This window comes from Hemiscyllium ocellatum, chromosome 7 (genome assembly GCF_020745735.1).
Source record: "Hemiscyllium ocellatum isolate sHemOce1 chromosome 7, sHemOce1.pat.X.cur, whole genome shotgun sequence".
Classification (NCBI taxonomy): Eukaryota; Metazoa; Chordata; class Chondrichthyes; order Orectolobiformes; family Hemiscylliidae; genus Hemiscyllium; species Hemiscyllium ocellatum.
Genome location: NC_083407.1, coordinates 23,645,952 through 23,667,338, shown reverse-complemented (window position 1 = coordinate 23,667,338; position 21,387 = coordinate 23,645,952). Strand labels below are relative to the sequence as shown.

The window sequence follows — 21,387 nt, the reverse complement described above, 5'->3', positions numbered from 1 at the left end:
GGGGGGAGTGAGGTATGGGATGGGGGAAGTGAGGTGGGAGGAGGGGTGGGGGGAGTGAGGTGGGAGGAGGGGGGGGGGGAGTGAGGTATGGGATGGGGGAAGTGAGGTGGGAGGAGGGGTGGGGGGAGTGAGGTATGGGATGGGGGAAGTGAGGTGGGAGGAGGGGTGGGGGGAGTGAGGTATGGGATGGGGGAGTGAGGTGGGGGGAAGGGGAGGGGGAGTGAGGTATGGGGTGGGGGGAGTGAGGTTGGGAAAGGGGAGGGGGAAGTGAGGTAAGGAGTGGGGGGAAGGGGAGGGGGAATGTGGGAGTGCAATTCAGGAAGGGGAGGGGGAATGTGGGAGTGCAATTCAGGAAGGGGAGTGAGGTGGAGGGGCGGGGGAAATGAGGTGGGGGAGTGAATGGGTAATGAAGGGTACTGAGTTGGCGGGACTGAGGGGGATTGTGAGGGAGAGAATGGAGTATAAAAGTAGGGAGGTTTTTCTAAAACTATACAAGGCACTCAAGTTGAGAGTGTGGTGCTGGAAAGGCACGAAGGTCAACATGGAAACAGACCCTTCAGTCCAACTTGTCTATGCCGACCAGATATCCCAACCCAATCTAGTCCCACCTGCCAGCACCTGGCCCATATCCCTTCAAACCCTTCCTATTCATATACCCATCCAAATGCCTTTTAAATATTGCAATTGTAACAGCCTCCACCACTTTGTCTGGCAACTCATGCCATACACATACCATCCTCTGAGTGAACAAGTTCCCCCTTAGGTCTCTTTTATATCTTTCTCCTCTCACCCTAAGCCTATGCCCTCTAGTTCTGGACGCCCCAAACCAGGAAAGAGACATTGTCGATTTGTCCTATCCATGCCCCTCATAATTTTGTAAACCTGCTATATGGTCACCCCTCAGCCTCCGACGCTCCAGGGTAAACAGCCCCAGCCTGTTCAGCCTCTCCCTATAGCTCAAATCCTCCAAACCTGGCAACATCTTGTAAATCTTTTCTGAACCCTTTCAAGTTTCACAACATCTTTCCGATAGGAAGGAAACCAGAATTGCATGCAGCGTTCCAACAGTAGCCTAACCAATGTCCTGTACAGCTGCAACATGACCTCCCAACTCCTGTACTCAATACTCTGACCAAGAAAGGAAAGCATACCAAATGTCGTCTTCACTATCTTATCTATCTGTGACTCCGCTTTCAAGGAGCTCTGAACTTGCACTCCAAGGTCTCTTTGTTCAGTAACACTCCCGAGGACCTTACCATTAAGTGTATAAGTCATGCTAATATTTGCTTTCCCAAAATGCAGTATCTCACATTTATCTAGATTAAACTCCATCTCCTACTTCCTCAGCCCATTTGCCCATCTGATCAAGATCCTGTTGTATTCTAAGGTGACCACCTTCACTGTCCACTACACCTCCAATTTTGGTGTCATCAGCAAACTTACTAACTGTACCTCTTGTGCTCACATCCAAAGCATTTCTATAAATGATGAAAAATAGTGGACCCAACACCACTGGCATTCCACTGGTCACAGACCTCCAGTCTGTAAAACAACCCTCCACCACCACCCTCTGACTTCTACCTTTGAGCCAGTTCTGTATCCAAATGGCGAGTTCTCCCTGTATTCCATGAGATCTAACCTTGCTCACTGGTCTCCCTTGTCGAATGCCTTACTGAAGTCCATGTAGATCACATCTACTGCTCTGCCCTCATCAGTCCTTTTTGTTACTTCTTCAAAAAACTCATGCACAAAGCCATGTTGACTATTCCTAATCAGTCCTTTCCTTGCCTTGCCAAATACATGTACATCCTGTCCCATAGGATTCCCTCCAACAACTTGCCCACCACCGACATCAGCTCACTGGTCTATGGTTCCCTAGTTTGTCCTTACCAGCTTTCTTAAACAATGGCACCATGTTATCCAACCTCCAGTCTTCCTCACCTGTGACTATCGATGATACAAATATCTCAGTAAGAGGCCCAGCAATCCTAGCTTCCCACAAGAGTTCTAAGGTACACCATATGGACATTTTTCAAGATGTCACCATCTATTTCCCTACATTTTGTATCTTCCATGTCATTTTCCACAGTACATACTGATGCAAAATACTCGTTTCGTACCTGCACCCCTTCCCCCCCTTGCAGCTCCACACAAAAGCCACCTTGCTGATCTTTGAGGGGCCCTATTCTCTGCCTAATTACCCTTTTGTCCTTAATGTATTTGTAAAAACCGTTTGGATTCTCCTTAACTGTATTTACCAAAGCTATCTCCTATCCCCTTTTTGCCCTCCTGATTTCCCTCTTAAGTATACTCCTCCTTCCTTTATACTCTTCTAAGGATTCACTTGATCTATCCTTTCTATACCTTACATATGCTTCCTTCATTTTCTTAACCAAGCCCTCAATTTCTTTAGTCATCCAGCATTCCCTATACCTACCAGCCTTTCCTTTCACCCTGACAGGAATATACTTTCTCTGGATTCTCGTTATCTCATTTCTGAAGGCTTTCCATTTTCCAGCCGTCCCTTTACCTGCAAACATCTGCCTCCAAACAGCTTTTGAAAGTTCTTGCCTGATACTGTCAAAATTGGCCTTTCTCCAATTTAGAACTTCAGCGTTTGGTTCTGCACCATCCTTTTCCATCACTATTTTAAATCTAATAGAATTATGGTCGCTGGCCCCAAAAGGGCTCCCCCACTGACACCTCAGTCACCTGTCCTGCCTTATTTCTCAAGTGTAGGTCAGAATTTACACCTTCTCTAGTAGGTACATTCACATTCTGAATCCGAAAGTTTTCTTGTACACACTTAACAAATTGCTCTCAATCTAAACCCTTGGGACTATAGCAGTCCCCATTTGTGTTTGGAAAGATAGCTGCAGGAGAATCGACATTTCGGGCAAAAGCCTTTCACCAGGACATTCCTGATGAAGGGCTTTTGGCCGAAATACAGATTGTCCTGCTCCTCAGGTGCTGCCTGACCTGCTGTGCTTCTCCAGCACCACATCTTGACTCTAATCTCCAGCATCTGTAGTGCTGACTTTTGCCTATACGAGGCACTAGTCCGACAACAGCTGGAATATTATAAACAGTTTTAGGCCTTTTATGTAAGGAAAGATATACTGGTATTGGAGGCAGTCCAGAGTTCACTTGGAGTTACTAAGTATGCAGGGACTATGTCGTGAGAAGTTGAGTGCATTGGAATTTTAACATGAGAATAAATTTATTGGAACATACAACATTTTTGGAGGACTTGACAGGATAGAATCATAGAGTGATAGAGATGTACAGCACGGAAACAGACCCTTCGCTCCAATCCGTCCATGCGGACCAGCTATCCCAGCCCAATCTAGTCCCACCTGCCAGCACCCGGCCCATATCCCTCCAATCACTTCCTATTCATATACCCATCCAAATGCCTTTTAAATGTTGCAATTGTACTAGCCTCCACCACTTCCTCTGGCAGCTCATTCCATACATGTACCACCTCTGTGTGAAAAAGTTGCCCCTTAGGTCTCTTTTATATCTTTCCCCTTTCACCCTAAACCTATGCCCTCTAGTTCTGGACTCCTCCACCCCAGGGAAAAGACTGTCTATTTACCCTATCCATGCCCCTCATAATTTTGTAAACCTCTATAAGGTCACCCCTTAGCCTCTGATGCTCCAGGGAACACAGCCCCAGCCTGTACAGCCTCCCCCTAGAGCTCAAATCCTTCAACCCTGGCAACATCCCTGTAAGTCTTTTTAAACTCTCAAGTTTCACAATATCTTTCCTATAGGAAGGAGACCAGAATTGTACGCAGTATTCCAACAGTGGCCTAACCAATGTCTTGTACAGCCGCACAATGACCTCCCAACTCCAGGGTAAATGCAGAACGATTGTTTCTCCTTGGAGCGAGTCTAGGATCAGAGAGCATAATCTCAGAATGAGGGGTTTTATATTTAAAACAGATGAGAACTTGCTTTTAAGTGATTGCTTTTATGATGAAAAAACATTCCACAATCCTTCAAAAATAAACAAGCGGGAAATGTACACCTGGGATGAGGGAATGATGAGGAAAATGGTCACTGAGAAAGGTTTTGAGGGTAGGTGGTTTTGGGCAGGGACAAGGACAGGGCAAGAAAATTAAGGTGGGGAATATTGATTCAGTCACGATCCTATTGATTGACAGAGCCCACTCAAATGTGTGAACAGCCTACACTTTTCCTATTTCTTATGGTCTTTGGATGTCTGGAAACGATGCCCCAACAGCTGAAGGCTGTCACAGTGTTGAGCTGCAGGAGTGAAGTTGGCCAAAGTAAAAGGAAACTCTGAAGGGCTGGGAGGATTGGAGATTTATGGCAGGATAAGGACACAAGGATATGTGGATAAGTGCTAGGATTTTAAACAAACTTTTTTAAAAAATGCTAGAGAAACTCAGCAGATCTGCAGATTGCACAGGCTGGCGCAACATCGAGGGCTAAAAGGCCTGTAATGTGCTGTAATATTCTATAAATGTCTGGCAGTATCTGTCTGGAGGGAAATAGTTATGTTTCGAGAAAGATTTGACTCTTCTTCAGGACAAGAATTATGAACTTTATGCTGAATAATGGGAATTCAGTATCGATCTTAATATGTAAGCAGCAATTATTGAAGGATGTGGTAATTGCAATAGAGATTTGGACAAATTTCAGCTAAGGGAGCATGTGTCAGAGGCTAATAAAGGTGGTGTAATCTGCTGATAAAGCGGGAGGATTAATGTAGGAAAGCAAGTGAGCAATGTTGCAAAGCTGGAAATAAGTGGTCTTGATGTATAGAATACAGGATATTTTCAGATAAAGCTTTGGAGTTGAATATCATCTTATGTCTGTGAAATATTCGATAGGACTTACCATACGTATATAGTATCATTTTGCACTCAATGAGATCCCATAAATAATGATAAAGTAATGGTTAAGTTCATACAGTTCTGTTGGTGTTGACTGAGGGAGGAACTTTGACCACAGGACAAAACAAAATGCGTGATCCAAGTAATAATATAGAGAGCCTTTAGCAGCAACTAGAATATATGGGGTGTGGACTTCATGCGACGTCTCATCTGAGAGACAAGAAACACAAATATTACAAATTTTCTGTAAAGTTGTGCTGTATTGACAACATTGATGATGATCTGAAATTTACAACCTCCAAATTAAGAGCTCAGAATGCTACAAAGTGTACAGGGTTGGTAATCTTGCATCATTCCTCCCCTTCATTTATATGTCAACATTTTAGAATTATAAAGTAATCAACATGTCTGAAGTGTTGTGCTAACACTGGATGCAGGCTGGGTACTGCTAAAATCAATGTCATGCCGAGAGGTAATCACGTTCAATGAGGGGTTGTGTCAGAAGTTCAGTGAGGTTGGTCAGATCTGAAAGATGTGTTTTTTGAACCAAATTTTCAGTTAGATTTTCTTTGACATTTGCAATCCCTGGTGATGAGGATTAATGAATACAGTGCTTAAAAAATGGATAACAAGTGTTGAGGGAGCATTTCCTATTCCTTTTAATGGAGGAAAATAAGTTATCTTAAACTGATTTGACTATTTCATAGAGTTTAAATTTCCTTGCTGGAAGGAGATGCTGTTAGTGCTCATATGATTTATGTCAACACATTTTCCTTCATTCTGTTTGGAGGATTATTAGTTCATCAGACTAGAATGTCTCACTCCCTGATAGTTGTTCCTTGCATTTTATATGTGGTCGCGAGCAATTTTATAATGTTGTTGACAATGACAAATTATTTTGCTGTTTATAATACCATGTATTATTATTCTGTGCTTTGGAATGTATCACAATGCTCTGAAAATGAATGTGAATGCCATGTGGACCTAATCAACTCTTTATCTCTTAGGTCGAAAAGCTGACACCAGGTGTAATTTACTTGGGCCATATTCCCAAAGGATTCTTTGAACCCGCAATCGAGAAATACTTCTCCCAGTTTGGAACTGTTTTAAGAGTTCGACTTTCACGCAGCAAAAAGGTAATGAAAGTGTATGGTGGAAAATGCCATATTAAAGCATGAAGCTCTTTAAAAATTGGAGTCGCATTTTATTTAATCATCTATGAAAGATTCCGAGTGAAGCATTTTTTAAATATAATTGTCCTCAAACCATCTAGTGGCAGTTCTCACCTTGAGAGAGAAAATGCTCATGCAATCACATTGTCATTTATGTTTACATTGGTGTGAATTAATTTTTGGATGGGCATTATTAAAACTAGTATTATCTGCAATACCTACAAACTCTGATCCAAAAATAAGGTGTAGAAACCCAGACTTTTCATTTATCAGGATTCATTTACACACAGCCAATCTCAGTGTATATACAGCATGGTGAGTTATTGCCAGCCAGTGTCTCTGCTCACGTAAAACATATAACAGAAATTTTGTCATGGGATTGTACATCAAGAGAGGTAGGATTTGAATGCTCCAAAATTAATATTTTGGGGAGCAAAATTACATCATGTGGAGCTAGTGCAGCACAAGTGTAGTTACGAACAAAAACAAAAATTGCTGGAAAAACTAAACCAGTCTGGTAGCATCTGGAAAGAAAATAGAATTAACGTTTTGAGTCCTTTGACCATTCTTAATGTATGAAAGTTTAATTTAGATGCTAATGGTTAAATGTTGCTAACTCAATCTGTTTAAATGTTAGCAGAACTACAGTGAGTATATCCAACTCTTCAGTAATGTTTACATGAGCGGAGATATAGTTAATGAATTCAGTTCTTGGCAGTATTGTTCAACATCTAGACTACAGAATTAACAGACAAAATCTAAAATGTCTTTAAGCTGCTGAATTCATTTGAGTAAATATCACTTGCAGACGTTCAAATGCAAAATTGGAAAGTAATTGCAATTATCTCTCTAGTCAGCTTGTGAAATGACTGTACAAATTAGATTATTGATTTGATAAACTGCATATTGAATGGTGTTCATATGGGTAAAATGTCAGAATGCAAAATTTTACAGAGCAATTTCTGGAAAAAATTGGACAAAGTAGGCACTCATAGGAGCAGGAATAGACTGTTCAGCCAGTTGAACCCTCTGTCTTTCAAAATAGGTCATGGTTGATCATTTCCACAATGCCATCTTCCTGCACTGTCCACATTGCAAGTTGTAATTTGTGTCCAGAAATCCACCATCTACAAGGTTCAAGTCGGGAATGTGGTGGAGTACTCCACGTTCGTTTGGATGAGGGTGGTTCTAACAACATGCAAGAAGCTTAACACCATCCAAGACAAAACAGCCTGTTTGATTCACACGTTTGATTAGATTAGACTTACAGTGTGGAAACAGGCCCTTCGGCCCAACAAGTCCACACCGACCCGTCGAAGCGCAACCCACCCATACCCCTACATTTACCCCTTACCTAACACTACGGGCAATTTAGCTTGGCCAATTCACCTGACCCGCACATCTTTGTGACTGGGAGGAAACCGGAGCACCCGGAGGAAACCCACGCAGACACGGGAAGAACGTGCAAACTCCACACAGTCAGTCGCCTGAGTCGGGAATTGAACCCGGGTCTACAGGCGCTGTGAGGCAGCAGTGCTAACCACTGTGCCACCGTGCATCCACAAATATCTGTTTCATCCAGCGCTGATGCTCAGCAGCATCAATGCTAACCATTAACAGATGCACTGAAGGAATTCACCAAGATTCCTTAGACAGCAGCTTTAAAACCCAAGACCATTTTCATTCAGAAGGACAAGGGCAGCAAATACATGGGAATGCCAACACTTATGGATTCCCCTCCAAAGCATTCACCATCCTGACATGGAGATATATTGCCGTTCTTTCAGTATCATTGGGTAGAACTCTTGGAGCCCCCTCTTTAATGGCATTGTGGGTCTGCCTATTGCAGTCGAATGCAGCAGTTCTAGATGCAGCTCATCACAACCTTCTCAGGGACAGCTAAGGGTGTCAATAAATACTGAACCAACTAGTCACCAGCATCTAACCTAATCTATCTACTCATGATCATCAGTGATGAAAGGTGTCATTAACAGTGCTCTCAAGCAGCAATTGCTTAGCAATAACCTGCTCATTGACACTCAGTTTGGTCACTCAGCTTTCAATTTCATTACAATCTTGGTTCAAACATGGAGAAAAGAGCTGAATTCATGAGATGGAAGTGATTAACCTTGAAATCAAGGACACATTTGACGAAGTGTTGTATCAAGAGCTCCATATTAATGGGAATCAGAGAGGAAACTGCCCACAGATTAGTGACATATGTAACATAAAGGAAGATAGTTGAGGTTTTTGGAAGTCAATCAGCTAAGCTCGAAGACACCCATGCAGGAGTTCATCAGTGTAGGTATTTTCAATCAGCCTGTGTAGATATTTTATTAAGCACATTTGTAGCAGATGGGACTTGAATCAGGCATTTAGACCAGTGGTAGGACTGCCACCACTGTGCCAGTAGGCACAGTTCCTCAGTGTTCTAGGCCCAACCATCTTCAGGTCCTTCATCTATGACCTTCCCTCCATCATAAGGTCAGAAGTAGGGATGTTCACTGATAATGGCAGTGTGTTCAGTGTTCCCAACTCCTCAGATACTGAAGCAGTCTCTTATCTGACTGCAGCAAGACCTGGACTACATCCAGGTTTGGGATGAAAAGTGGCAAGTAACACTCATGCCACAGAAATACTAGGCAGTGCTTATCTCCAATAAGAGAGAATTTGACCAATCTTAACGTGATTGAACTGAATCCCCCACTATCAACATCCTTGGGATGATCATTGACCAGAAAGTAAAGTGGACCAGCCATGTAAATACTATGGCTACAAAAGCAGATCAGAGGCTCGGAATTAAGTAGTGAGTAACTGAACTCTTACCTCCGGCCATCAGTTCCATCAGCACTCTAAGCTTGACATCATCCAGGTCAAAATAGCCCATTTGATTGAATCGCATCTAGGAGTATTCACTTCCTCCATTACTGCCCATTAGCAGCAGTATGTACCATCTACAAGATGCATTGCAGAAATTCACCAAGGTATCTGGGATGGTGCCATTCAAAGCCATGACGTCTACACCTGCCTACAGGACAAGTGCAGTGGGTCCTTGTGAACATTGGGATCTGCAAGTACCTTTCTAAACCACTCGCCATCCAGGCTTGTTCTTTCAATATTGTTAGGTCAAAATCCTCAAACTCCATCCCGAACAGCATTGTAGGCCTGCTTTATCTGCTTGTTTTGCACTGACTTCCACTTTGCTGTGACTGTCCTCCTCAATGTTTCATTCAAATAAGTACTCTTTTGACTGTGTAATAGGCTCCTGTTGCCTCATTCCCACCATAATAGTTTAAGTCCATCCCACTATTCTGTTTATTTTGTCTGTGTTGTATATATTTGTTTCTTTGCCACTTAAACTTCCTCAGTCTCACCAGATTTTGAAAGTATTAAAACAATATATTGATGTTGTGCCTGTTATACATTCTTGAAGATTAATATATGATCAAACTGAATTCCTGTCAGTTCCATTTCTTTTATCATGTCACAAAATGTGAGATTCCATTGGAAAGTTGGATTTCAGTTTTTCTTTTATTTCTTTAAATTGCTTCAGTCTACATTGTTTGAATAAAACAGCAGGCAATAGGATTTGCACCATCTTACATACTTGAAACTTTTATCTTGGAGGACTTTTCGAAAGCCAGTGAAAATTAGAGTAGTGTCTATTACTGTGATCAGTTTGGGAGGCCTGAAACCAAATGTTTTACAATTATTGATAACAAGGGTTTGTTTTAGGTATACTAATTTTTTAGAAATCTTCTCAATTCTTTTCTTTTACTAAACATTTTTTACTTCACTCAAGGGATATGGGTATCTTTGGCTAAGCCAGCATTTATTGCCCATTGAGTTTGCCCAGAGAGCAGTTAATTGTCAACCGTGTTGCTGTGGGTCTGCAGTCACATAGGCCAGACTAGGGAAGGATGGCAGTTTCCTTGCCTAAAGGACATTAGTGAACCAGCTGGGTTTGTCTGATAATCGGCAACGGTTTCACAGTTGTCTTAAGATGCTTAATTCCAGATTTGTTTTATTGAATTCAAATTCTATCATCTGCCATGGTGAGATTTGAACCCAGATCCCCACAATGTTAACTGAGTTCTGAATTAATAGTCTAATGATAATACCACTAGGCTGTAATTTTAAACTAACTTCCCAAGCTTTAGAATCAAGTTTTCTGTTTTGTTTATTCCTTAGTCTTGTTTGGATCACTTATTGAGAATTATACCTCCCAGAAAACAATTACTTGAACTGCACCTTCCATTTGTAGAATGACAGTGGAAGAAATCTTGGAACAAATAATTTATCAGTTAAGTTGATAGGATTTACAAAGGATTATCTTTTTTTAAGAAAGATTTTTTTTCTCATTAGAAATGTGCTGATTGTGAAGAGAAATCTTTGGGGGGAAAATTGTTAATTTACAACCTTGTTGTTAAACTGCTGTCAGATCAGTTTACAGTTGCTAAGCAACAAACATTTGATTCAGTTTCTAATTCTTACCAAAGCTGATATACATGTGGCTCAGGTACAATTTGAATATTACATGTTTTATTTTAAACTATAGACTGGAAACAGCAAAGGATATGCTTTTGTGGAGTTTGCATGTGAGGAAGTTGCCAAAATCGTTGCAGAAACAATGAACAACTATTTATTTAATGAAAGGCTCTTAAAATGTAAGTATTTGACAGTAAACATTTCAAAATTAGAGTTTAATGTTAATGTTCTACAAACTGGCTCCCTGCCCCGTGGCTTACTGAGATTATCGTCACTGTCTGAAATCATTCCCTTTGACTGGTTAATGAACAACACATGGTGCTTCGAGAAATTTTGACTTTATCCTTTCCATTTCTTATTGGCATTGATTCATACCTGGGGATAATCCTAAATGCGATAGGTCGTCTTCGGTAACTCCTAGATGACCATTCTTTATGTGCAAGCCACAGTGAGTGCAACTGGAGTGAGAATAAAAGTTGGATTTGTTCCACCCTTTACACACACGCAGCATATTTGACACAAATGCTTTCTATGGGGCCATTAAGTCAAAAACAAGAACTCTGATTCCACAATCTCCACATTTCTACATCTAGCTAGGCCATTCCAATGCCTCAGAACCATTCCTCTCGCCCACCAAGCCAAATTTCTCTTAGGATTCCTGCCCTAACCGAACTTGGATATTTATTCTTTATTCTTGTAACTCCTTTCATCCCCTCTCTATTCCTCACCTCCCATGACACGTGCTTGCTGCTCCCTGAGCCTAATTACTATCAAATTATTCAAAAGCCAAATTGCCGCCTTTGTCTCTGTATAAATTGATATTGTTAGCTGTTCCTTCTCCTCCCATTCTGCCATCATTGCCACCACTGACTCTCCTCAAAAACAAATGCATCCTTGATCCTGCTGTATTTGTATTTGAAGGCAAACATGCATGTCTGTATCTACATTTTCACTTAGGGTGAATTATGGCCTCCTTCAGACAGATGATGAAAATTATTTGTTTAATGTTCTTTCATCATCAGGCTGGGAAATCAAAACTTGGGAGAATAGGTGGGGTGTGGTGAACTCCAACATGCTCCATCATGTATCTTTATTTTACATTAGCAAGAGTCACTGAAACAGATCGTGTGTGCTTCCTTTTAATTGATCAGTAGTGTATGGAAACATAAAGAAAGCTGATTAAATTACATAATTTCTGATTTGCTTTGGTGCATTTTTGTACATTAAAATGCATCAGAAATACACATTGTCAATATTTTCACATCCAAAGATAGAGTGCAGCAGTTTTCACCCAATGTGCCATGGCACACAAGGTAAGAAAATCGCCACTTCACCCAAGTCTCGAGGCTATAGCCACACTTCTGATCTCCTCTAAAGCCTCTGCGTTTATTGTTGAAGGCAGTTTCTGGTGACACCAGGTACCTCTATCGTCTGTACATGCGCACGCCTCCATGCAAGTATAGACATCTGATATCATGCTTGCATGGACGTTGGCATCAGGTTGGTTGAATAAAGTGCTATGGAATTGTTTGTCTCATTAAAGTGTATCTTGATACTGGAAAGTTTGGTCATCCCTCATGTAGTAAATATGTTTAATTGTCATATTTTTCAGGTCAGGTTCTTCCACCAGAAAAAGTACATGCACAACTTTTTGAAGGTAGCCATACATCTTTTAATAAGCCGAGGTTCCCGGCTGTTGCTCGCTACAACAAGAAAAGAACACCAGAGCAAGAAAGTGTGATGTCCAAGAGACTCCTTGCAAAAGAAAGGCAGTTACGGAAAAGGCTTGCTGAGAAAGGAATTGACTATGACTTTCCTGGTTTTGTAAGTTTTCTTCAAGTATTGAGTCCTCATTATGATTATCATTCTTTTAATTTTTATATCATTACAATAGCAGATTGGTTGCAAGATTCTCTGATTGTGTTTAAATTCCTTTAACTTTGGTAAGTGTAACTGGAAATTCCTTTCATTGTAAAACATTTCTGCCTTTTTTTTATTTGCTATTTACTTATACAATAAACTTTGGTTTTGTGGGGAGATAATTTCTTTGTGCCGCAACTTTTCCTTACCCTATTTTAAATCTATTTTTGAAACAGAATAGCTTTAAATGATTCCTTTACACTTACCAATATGGATATAAAGGTGTGGCTGTGAGCATATCTAATTTGGGGTGGGTACATTTCTTGATTAAAACCATGAAGATTAGTGCATGACATTCAAAAGAATGTTTCTGTACAAGGTTTGAATGTAAATATCTTTTAATCAGCCTGTTCAGATATGTTCTGGCACATGTAGATCAGGAAGGATTTGAACCCAGGCCTTCTGGCCTACAAATGGATTAGTTCACCCTAAGAGCCTCTGAAGCTTTGAATGTATCAATCTGAGCTTAAAATGTCTTCATCTGTGATCTTGCATAAATTATTGAGATTCTCCCCATTTCCAAAATCTTGTATTGTTGGCAAAACTTTTGTTTTTGAAAAAGTGTTTTATTTATCATGCAAGGAATTATTATTTCTTACTCTTTAGGCTGCAGTGTTGCCTCAAATGAAAAAGCAAGTGTGCACAGAAATGAATGACACAGTAAATAGCCAGGTAAGCTGAAAACCTTATCCAGGAACTGACTGATTACAGTAATTATTTGATGCCTATGTTGTTCTGCAATGTCCGTATGTAACTTTCAATTTAGAGGTTATTGCTTTACAGTGTATGGCTCATTAAAGCCTGCCAGGATCAATTATCAAATCTGTTAGACCAAAATCATAGAAGGATCCCACTGTCCTTTAAGTCATTTTGCAGTTGTACAGGATATTGATTAGGCCACTTTTGGAATACTGTGTTCAATTCTGGTCTCCCTGCTATCGGAAAGATGTTGTGAAACTTGAAAAGATTCAGAAAATATTTACAAGAATGTTGGTGGGGTTGGAGGGTTTGACCTATGGGGGGTGGGTGCTACTTTACCTGGAGTATCAGAAGCTGAGGGTTGATCTTCTCGAAGTTTATAAAATCATGAGGGGCATGGTTCGAGTAATAGGGTATTTTCCCCCAGTGTAGAGAAGTCCAAAATGAAAGGGTTAGGGTTTAAGCTGAGAGGGGAAAGATTTAAAAGGGACCTGAACGGAAAGATTTAAAAGGGACCATGCCCAGATGATGGTGCATGTATGGATTGAGCTGCCAGAGGAAATAATGGATGCTGGTATAATTACAACATTTAAAAGGCATCTGGATGGTTAAACAAAGAGGAAGAGTTTAGAGGGATATGGGCCAAATTCTGGCAAACAGGACTAGATTAATTTAGAATATCTGGTCAGCATGGATGAGTTGGACCAAAGGGTCTGTTTCCATGATGTGTGTCTCTATCACTTTAAGTGGCATGGATTCTTCTTCTCAGTTTCCCATTAAGTCCTTTAATTCAACGTGGTGTATCAGTAAACTCCAGTGATACCTTTCAGGTCTACCCAGCTCGCAAATCTATGGTCTATGCCTTTAGTTCACCACTTTTAACACAGAATAGTAGCTGATCATTTCTGACAAGAAATGCAGAGATCTCCAAATCAAATTGGAACATTAATGTTCATGTGTCACTACAAAAGACAGTGATAAAAAGACAGTAACAGAAGCCAGCAAAAAAAAATGGAAATGCAGTTGCTGACTTCCGGCTCCTTAACTAGATCTCCAGTAAAATTGCTGAGATCAATATCCTGTACATCCTTTTTAAGTTTCCCTTCTCTGCACCTCCCATTGGTCTTGTAAACTACTAGCTTTGTCCTGTCCTCATGAACTAAATAGACTATCTCAACAATCCTATGTGCCAAATTTCACATGCAACAGCATTTACCTGGCAAAACCTCAGAAGGAGATGGGATTCATTGCCTCATAAAAAGATAGAAAAAAGGAGCGGGATAGGCCATTTATTCCTTTGAGCCAACTCTGCTGTTTAATATGATTATGGCTGAACATACAACTCAGTACCTTGTTCCTGCTTTCTCTCCCATACCCTTTGACCTCTTTTGCCTAAGAGCTATATTTAACCCCTTCTTAAAATTATTCCATGTTTTGACCTCAGCTGCTTTCTGTGGCAGAAAATGCCTTAGGCTCATTACTGTCTGGGTCCAGAAATTTCTCCTCATCTCAGTCCAAAGTGACCTAGCCTTTATTTTTCGACTGTGACCTCTGGCTATGAGCTTCCTGGTCATCGGGAACATTCTTCCTGCCCTGTTGTTTTATCCAATCTAAAGTTTTAATGCTGTTAGAATTTTATGGGTTTCTGAATCTCCTCTCATTCACTCTAAACCAATCCAGTTATACTTCAGTCCTGTATCCCAGGAAACTTTTATTGCATTCTCTCCACAGCCAGGATGTCCATCCTCAAATAAGGAGACCAAACATATACATGGTTTTCCAGAGTGATCTCATCAAAGCCCCATGCAATTGCAGCAAAACATCCCTGCTCCTGCACTCCAACTCTATCACTATGAAGTCAAACATACCATTTTCTGCCTTCTCTGTCTGCTGCACCTAACTGCTTATGTTCAGCAACTGCAGTACAAAGATGCAAGTTTTGTTGCACCTTCCCCTTTCACAAACAATCACCATTCAGATAATCTGTTGTCCAATTTTTACTACCAAAGTGGATAACCTCATATTTATCTACATTATACTTTGTCTTGCATTTGCCTACTCACTCAACTTATCCAACTCACACTGAAAAAACTCTGCTAATTGTTAATCTAAAAATTACATAAGTTATACCCTAATGGTTTTAAACCTAGCATTCTAAGTTGAAACACCAATATTAATTGTATGTTGATATTTTTCCACTAATTAGATTTGTAAATGTTTTGGTTAGAATTAAGAATGTAAATTCTGTGCTGGTCCTCAAGTCTTCAGTGGAAGAGGATCCAATAATGAGTATCTTAGATTTGTTATTTTCCCCTATCGTCCAGTTAAGAAGTTGATTGGTTGGTTTCTAATACTTACATTTTGAACTATGACATTCACTGCTGCTAAGTATAATCAGTGCATAGATTCATAATTTGCCAAAATGTTTTTTGTGTTCAGAATCTGACTTTTATTTTCAATCGTGACCATTGCGCTATAGTGTCTTGTCCATGTCTATTATTCACATGTGTCTTGACAGTAACAGTTGGGAACAACTCTCAGCTCAAGCCAGGTCTGATCATGAACATGCCCAACCACAAAATAAGCACATATGTTAAATGTGTCCATTCTTAGTTCAAGATTGAGATTAATTGTAACAGTTCTGCCATCCTGTTGGGCATCACGTTGCTTCTGGCCTGTGTTCTCAGATATTTGCTATCAGGAGAAGAAAGTATAAATTCTGTCTGCATAATGTACCTGGTCAAGTTTTTCAGAAAACAACTTATCCAGTTAATTGTTTCCTGCATGTGACCCACAGCACTGTTATTTTTCTTTATCAGGTATTCCCTTTGAAAGTAACTGTTGAAAACTCTTTACCAACTTTTCTTCAATGGATTACAGATCATGACTGACTATGGGCAGGAAAGGGAGGTTCTCCTTGTCTCCCATCTGAATTTTTTGGCAATTATCCTTGATCAGTGTTCACCAACTATTAACCTATCTCCCCACTAGAAACATGTTCTGATTTGCTGTATCAAACTTTTCATAAATTTGAAAAATGCTCCTAAATCTTCCCCTAAACTTACTTACCCATAAGGAGTACAATTCTCCAGTCTGTTCAAGTACTATCCTGCTAATTTTATAGCAGAATTGTCATAGTCTTTGAATGTCTCACCTTAGTCTCTTGACGCAGGGTATATTTTTGAACCTGATACTAAATTCTATATTTCATTTGTTAATCTTAACCATTTTCTTAGGATGTGACTCCTGTCTGCACACCAACTACTCTAAAACAACGGCAATCTTTAAAGACACTTGATGATACAGATGATGAAATCACATTCAAGATACAGCCTGCTGAAAGGACTGCCAAAAAAGAGCAAATCGACTGAAAAAGTGCATAAAACGAACAAGTTAAAGAAAACAAAAAGAAAAACTCGTGCCAAGTGAAGTTTGAACAATTTTAAAATGAGGAATCGGAAAAGACACATTGGTTACCTTTGCAGGAAGTTAGGATCTACCGCTCATTGCTATGTATTGTTGTGAAGAGTGCTACCGAAGTGATGTTTTAATTAATTGTTTGGTGCAAGTTTTACATGGAGTATGAACAAATATATTTAGGATGCCCTGATAACTGCTTGTATTAAAGCTGGAAAGTTCTGCAATTCAACAAGTCATTCTTATTTCCCCAAAAATATTCACAAAGCTTAAATACTTTTGTGCAGTAATAATTTTTTTTAAAATGTCAGTTTAGAATGTGGCATTCTAGCCAAAAATTTATTTTAATTAATTTAATTTCCAGTTTTGAATAAACATCTTTGCTCAAAATAGGTGTTTGAAAGTTAAGTTGTTTTATTTTAAATTAAGACTTGTGTGATAAATATTGAAAGCTAAGTTAGAAATCAATAAAAAGGCATGAAATACAGAGAGGTTGCAGTATGTATTAAATCAATTAGCAGATGGAAAGAAAAATATCGCACAATGCCCTTATCGACATACAAGAAGAGGCAACAAGTAAATGCTGTGCTTAAAAGAAACCAGATTTATCTGCTTTGTTTCTTCAGCCTGAATATCTAAAGAAAAATTGGTATCTACTGACATTTTGGTATTGCTAAGATTACATAATATCATTGTCATGAACAGCAGATTTGGTTATTGGACACCATCTTTGTATCTTATGAAATTCAAGGAGAAAGTGAGAACTGCAGATGCTGGAGATCAGAGCTGAAAATGTGTTGCTGGAAAAGCGCAGCAGGTCAGGCAGCATCCAAGGAACAGGAGATTCGACATTTCGGGCATAAGCCCTTCTTCAGGCTTATTCCTGAAGAAGGGCTTATGCACGAAACGTCGAATCTCCTGTTCCTTGGATGCTGCCTGACCTGCTGCGCTTTTCCAGCAACACATTTTCAGCTCTTATGAAATTCAGACTACCTGCTTGAAATCAGCATTCCGGTTACACCCCGATGATTAATGCAGTAGTTAGACTTTGCAGCATTCTGAATCTGCCATGTATACTTTATCACATTTTGTAATTGTCCATATTTAGCAGTTTCATTCATCATACCTTGACATGGAAATAGCCTTATTACTTTTAAGGTTTAATATTTTTCAAAAATGAATTCTAGACTAGAATTGAAGGAAGAAAATTTAACTGGCCTGAAGTAAATTGTTTTCTAGCTGAGCTTCATTCAGTCATTACATACTATACAAACAGGTTGCAGTTGGACAGAATAAATCATGTCGGTCAGCTATTAAGGTTGTTTCTTTCTTCGTGTTTTCTGTATTTGTGAAATGGACAAAAAATTTGTACAGTATAACAATAAACAGTTGATATTTAACTACTGAATTAAATTTATATACATGCAGAGTTCATTACATACAGGAGCGTTGGTGCCTAGCTCTCTCTTATTTTGAATCAAAATCTGGTCTCTCATTTGTTAGGTGTTTGTAAAATGAAGAAAATAGTACTACAAACTGAGTTTTCCTGTGATTCATGCAACATAAATGTACTTCAAGTTTTGTCTAGTTTTGTTATTTTAAGTATGTCTATAAAAATGTTTATAAATCAATTTCATGTAGCTTTCAGTATATCAAAAAAATCTTAAGCTACAATATGTTGTGAGGGCTACTGATTGTGTTTCAATACTAATGAGTTTTTCACTGCTGAGAATTGTCTCTCATGTTGTCTTATTTTCTGACACAAATTTCCTGCATATAAAATTAGAGTGCACTTAAAGGCCACTGCAATGGTCTGGTCTGTGGATAGCAAATAAAGATATTATAAGAATTGCAAAGAATGATATAAGAAAAGGAGAGATTGTAACTTTTCATTGAAGTCTGAACAACTTGAAGCTTATTTTTCTGGAAAACAGGAAGTGAATGAACATTGAACTATAAAAGTTCAGAGAATTGGTCAGCTGTAGGGAAGGTGTTGTCCACTTGTGGGAGAGTAGGGGTCCCAATGAATGGCAATGAATTATAAGAAAGACCTTTACAGACACACTGGTCAGAAAGTGGCACTTGCTAGCGTGTGGAGCAGAGGAGGCAGTTTGAACACAACAGGATAAATGGCCTCCTTCTGTACTGTAATGACTATATGTTTGACAAGTAAGCTCTACAAATAAGGAAGGAGGAAAGGATAGGAAATAATGATAGTTTTAAATAAAGTGGGTGGGAGGAGAATCATGTGGAACACAAACAGCAGCATAGATCTAGGGGAAGAATTGACCCATATCCGTGTGGAGTATCCCATGCAGCAAGTGTGCAAAATAGTGTGAGACACACAAACTTAGCTAACTGTTTCTCCCTTTTCAGAATGCTGAGTTTCTCATTTTTCTAGTTCTTAGTATTAATAAGCTTATTGATCGATTAGATGGTTCACATCCATTTTTTAGTAATATTTTCTGACTGAACAAGAGAGACTTTGTTGTAAGTCTTTTATGGAGCCTCTCAGTTTTTATGATACTTTGCTATATATTTCGAAGTCTTTTAAGTTTGATTTGCTGCATTTCTACTTTGCAGCCACCAATAGGGTAGTAGAAACTAAACAACACGAAGAATGTGTGCTGAAAGCAAAAGATCTTTCTGATGTTTAGATATTATAAAAATAGGTTTATGTGTCGTTTTAGTTGTGTATATCTTGACAGATTTCCTTGTATTTTTCTGGAGACAATGCATTGCCTACTTAGGGAAGAGAAAAGATTAGAAAGGCTGTGAAAGCACCAATTATTATTTAATGAGGTGATCCTGATATTCAGATTGATTTCGTTTTGGTTCACACACTGTTGTCTGCCAGCTGGCTTCAACTTCACTGCATTTTTCAAACAAATCAGAATATGCAACTGATGTTTTAAGCCTTTTAGCTTGGAGTGATCACATTTAATTTATCTGACAACCTTGTCTTAATTTGGGGCTTTCATAATGGTTCTGACTTAATGCTGTGAGATTGCCCAGAAATTCCTGATTCTGGGCAGACATGAGGTCAGACATTCCAACTGGTTGTTCCAGTTAGCTTATTCTGTGCCTCTGTTGGAACAAGTTATAATTGTGCTTTACCGACATTCAAAAAGCAATGGTTTGGATCATGTCTGATTTTAGAAATGTCTTGGGTGCAGTACCAAAAATATGAAGAATGGAAGATGTTCATGCTCCAGTTTATGCTAATGTAACAAGTTAGAGAACAGAGAGCAAAAAACAAACAATATAGTAGTGAGGGAACATTTTGCCTAGTCTTGTTTAATTGGTATGTTTCAGCAAATTTATACAACAAATATTGCTATAAAGCATGACATAAATACCAATTAAGTTTGTGTGACCTATTTATAACACATTCCAAGATTTCACAGGAGCAAACATCAAATTAAAATTGGTTCCTAGTACATTGGGATACACACAGCTAGATTTTGGTTGTAGGTCTATTGAATATGCAAGGCAGAAATAGTCAAGTTCAAGTTCCTTTTTTCACCTCTTTCTCTATTTAGCTTTCATTTACTGTCTAATAAGAATATTTTTGTAAAATTTCACATGCTTTACAATTTAATCTCCCCTTGCTTCACAGAGGATATCCCTGAAAACTACATCAATGCTAAATGGAACCAAACCAGCAATGGAAAATACAAGGAATGCAAATATTTACACTAGGTGGCAGCAGTTTGGTGCTTTAGTGCAATGAATAAAGCAATTACCCATGGTGCTTTACACATTTGGCAGCTCCTGTTATGAAAAGGCTCACTGGTGTTCTTTGTTTAATGCATAAACTGGCACTGAATCAATCGCTACCCTTGTTAGAGCAAACTGCTAGATCTTGTGCTACCACAAAAAGATGAAGTAGTTGAGGTCAATTGTAGTTGTCATTGTGAAAGCAAACCACACAAGTTGCAAGATTTCATTTTACAGTGGTTACGTAGATCAACATGACACTGAACAGAAGTGTTACCTTAGGCTTTCTGAAACTAATTAAAATTCCAGCGAAGGAGATGCACAGATTGAAGAAAGCCCAGCCCTGGTTTGGCAACTTCAAGATCACAGGGAGTTCTGATTGTTACCTGGTAAATGGAACAAAACAATCACGGTTAAACCTAAGTCAGATAATGTGCATGCCCATGCTCGAATTGACTGGTTCACTCTCATAGTCGTTATTCATGACCTGTGCTGGAGAATGTTTGTGTGCTTATTAATTGAGGGTGGAGTTGGATTGATTGTAAAGCCAATATGATGAAAAATACCTAAATATTACTATCTGGGTTTCTTCATGAAAAATAGCTTCTTAGATGAGGTACTATCCCCATAGAGTATAGAATACTTACCTTGTGAATCAGCTGTGGGAGTCTTGAGAGTATGAGCCGGAGGTCAACTGGGAAGGTAGACTCGGATATAAAATACTTATCTCATGAATCAGCAGGGCGAAGGTTAAGCAGGAGTAGAAGCAGACATGGGGACTGCTGGGTAAATGAACTAATATATTTGGGCAGTGGCTAAACCCAAAACAATACATGTGTACTGTCTCCTACCTGTCGTCGTCCTCCAACCAAAAAAATGTTTGTGTGGAGGATTGATAACTTATGGTTTATTTTTAACCTCTTTTGCCAATTAAGAGCAGAGGGGATGGAGGCCAAGGCAGTTGCATGCTCCTCTTGCAGGATATGGGAGGTAAGGGTCACCACTGGTGTCCCTGTTGACTTTGCCTGCAAGAAAGCACCCAATTCCAGCTCCTCAAAGACTGAGTTAGAGAGTTGGAGCTGGATGAACTTCGGATCATTCAGGAG

General features: G+C 39.5%; 1 protein-coding gene across 1 annotated transcript in view; it reads left to right on the top strand.

Moving 5' to 3' along the window:
* nifk (nucleolar protein interacting with the FHA domain of MKI67) overlaps positions 1 to 17,375 on the top strand; it is a 17,955-nt gene extending 580 nt beyond the window's left edge. The window contains exons 2-6 of the mRNA XM_060827814.1: positions 5,873 to 6,001; positions 10,596 to 10,704; positions 12,138 to 12,349; positions 13,052 to 13,117; positions 16,381 to 17,375. Of these exons, the coding sequence (XP_060683797.1) occupies positions 5,873 to 6,001; positions 10,596 to 10,704; positions 12,138 to 12,349; positions 13,052 to 13,117; positions 16,381 to 16,515 (651 nt within the window). The 3' untranslated portion in view covers positions 16,516 to 17,375. The remainder of the gene's footprint in view (positions 1 to 5,872; positions 6,002 to 10,595; positions 10,705 to 12,137; positions 12,350 to 13,051; positions 13,118 to 16,380) is intronic.
* The last annotated feature ends 4,012 nt before the right edge of the window (positions 17,376 to 21,387 follow it).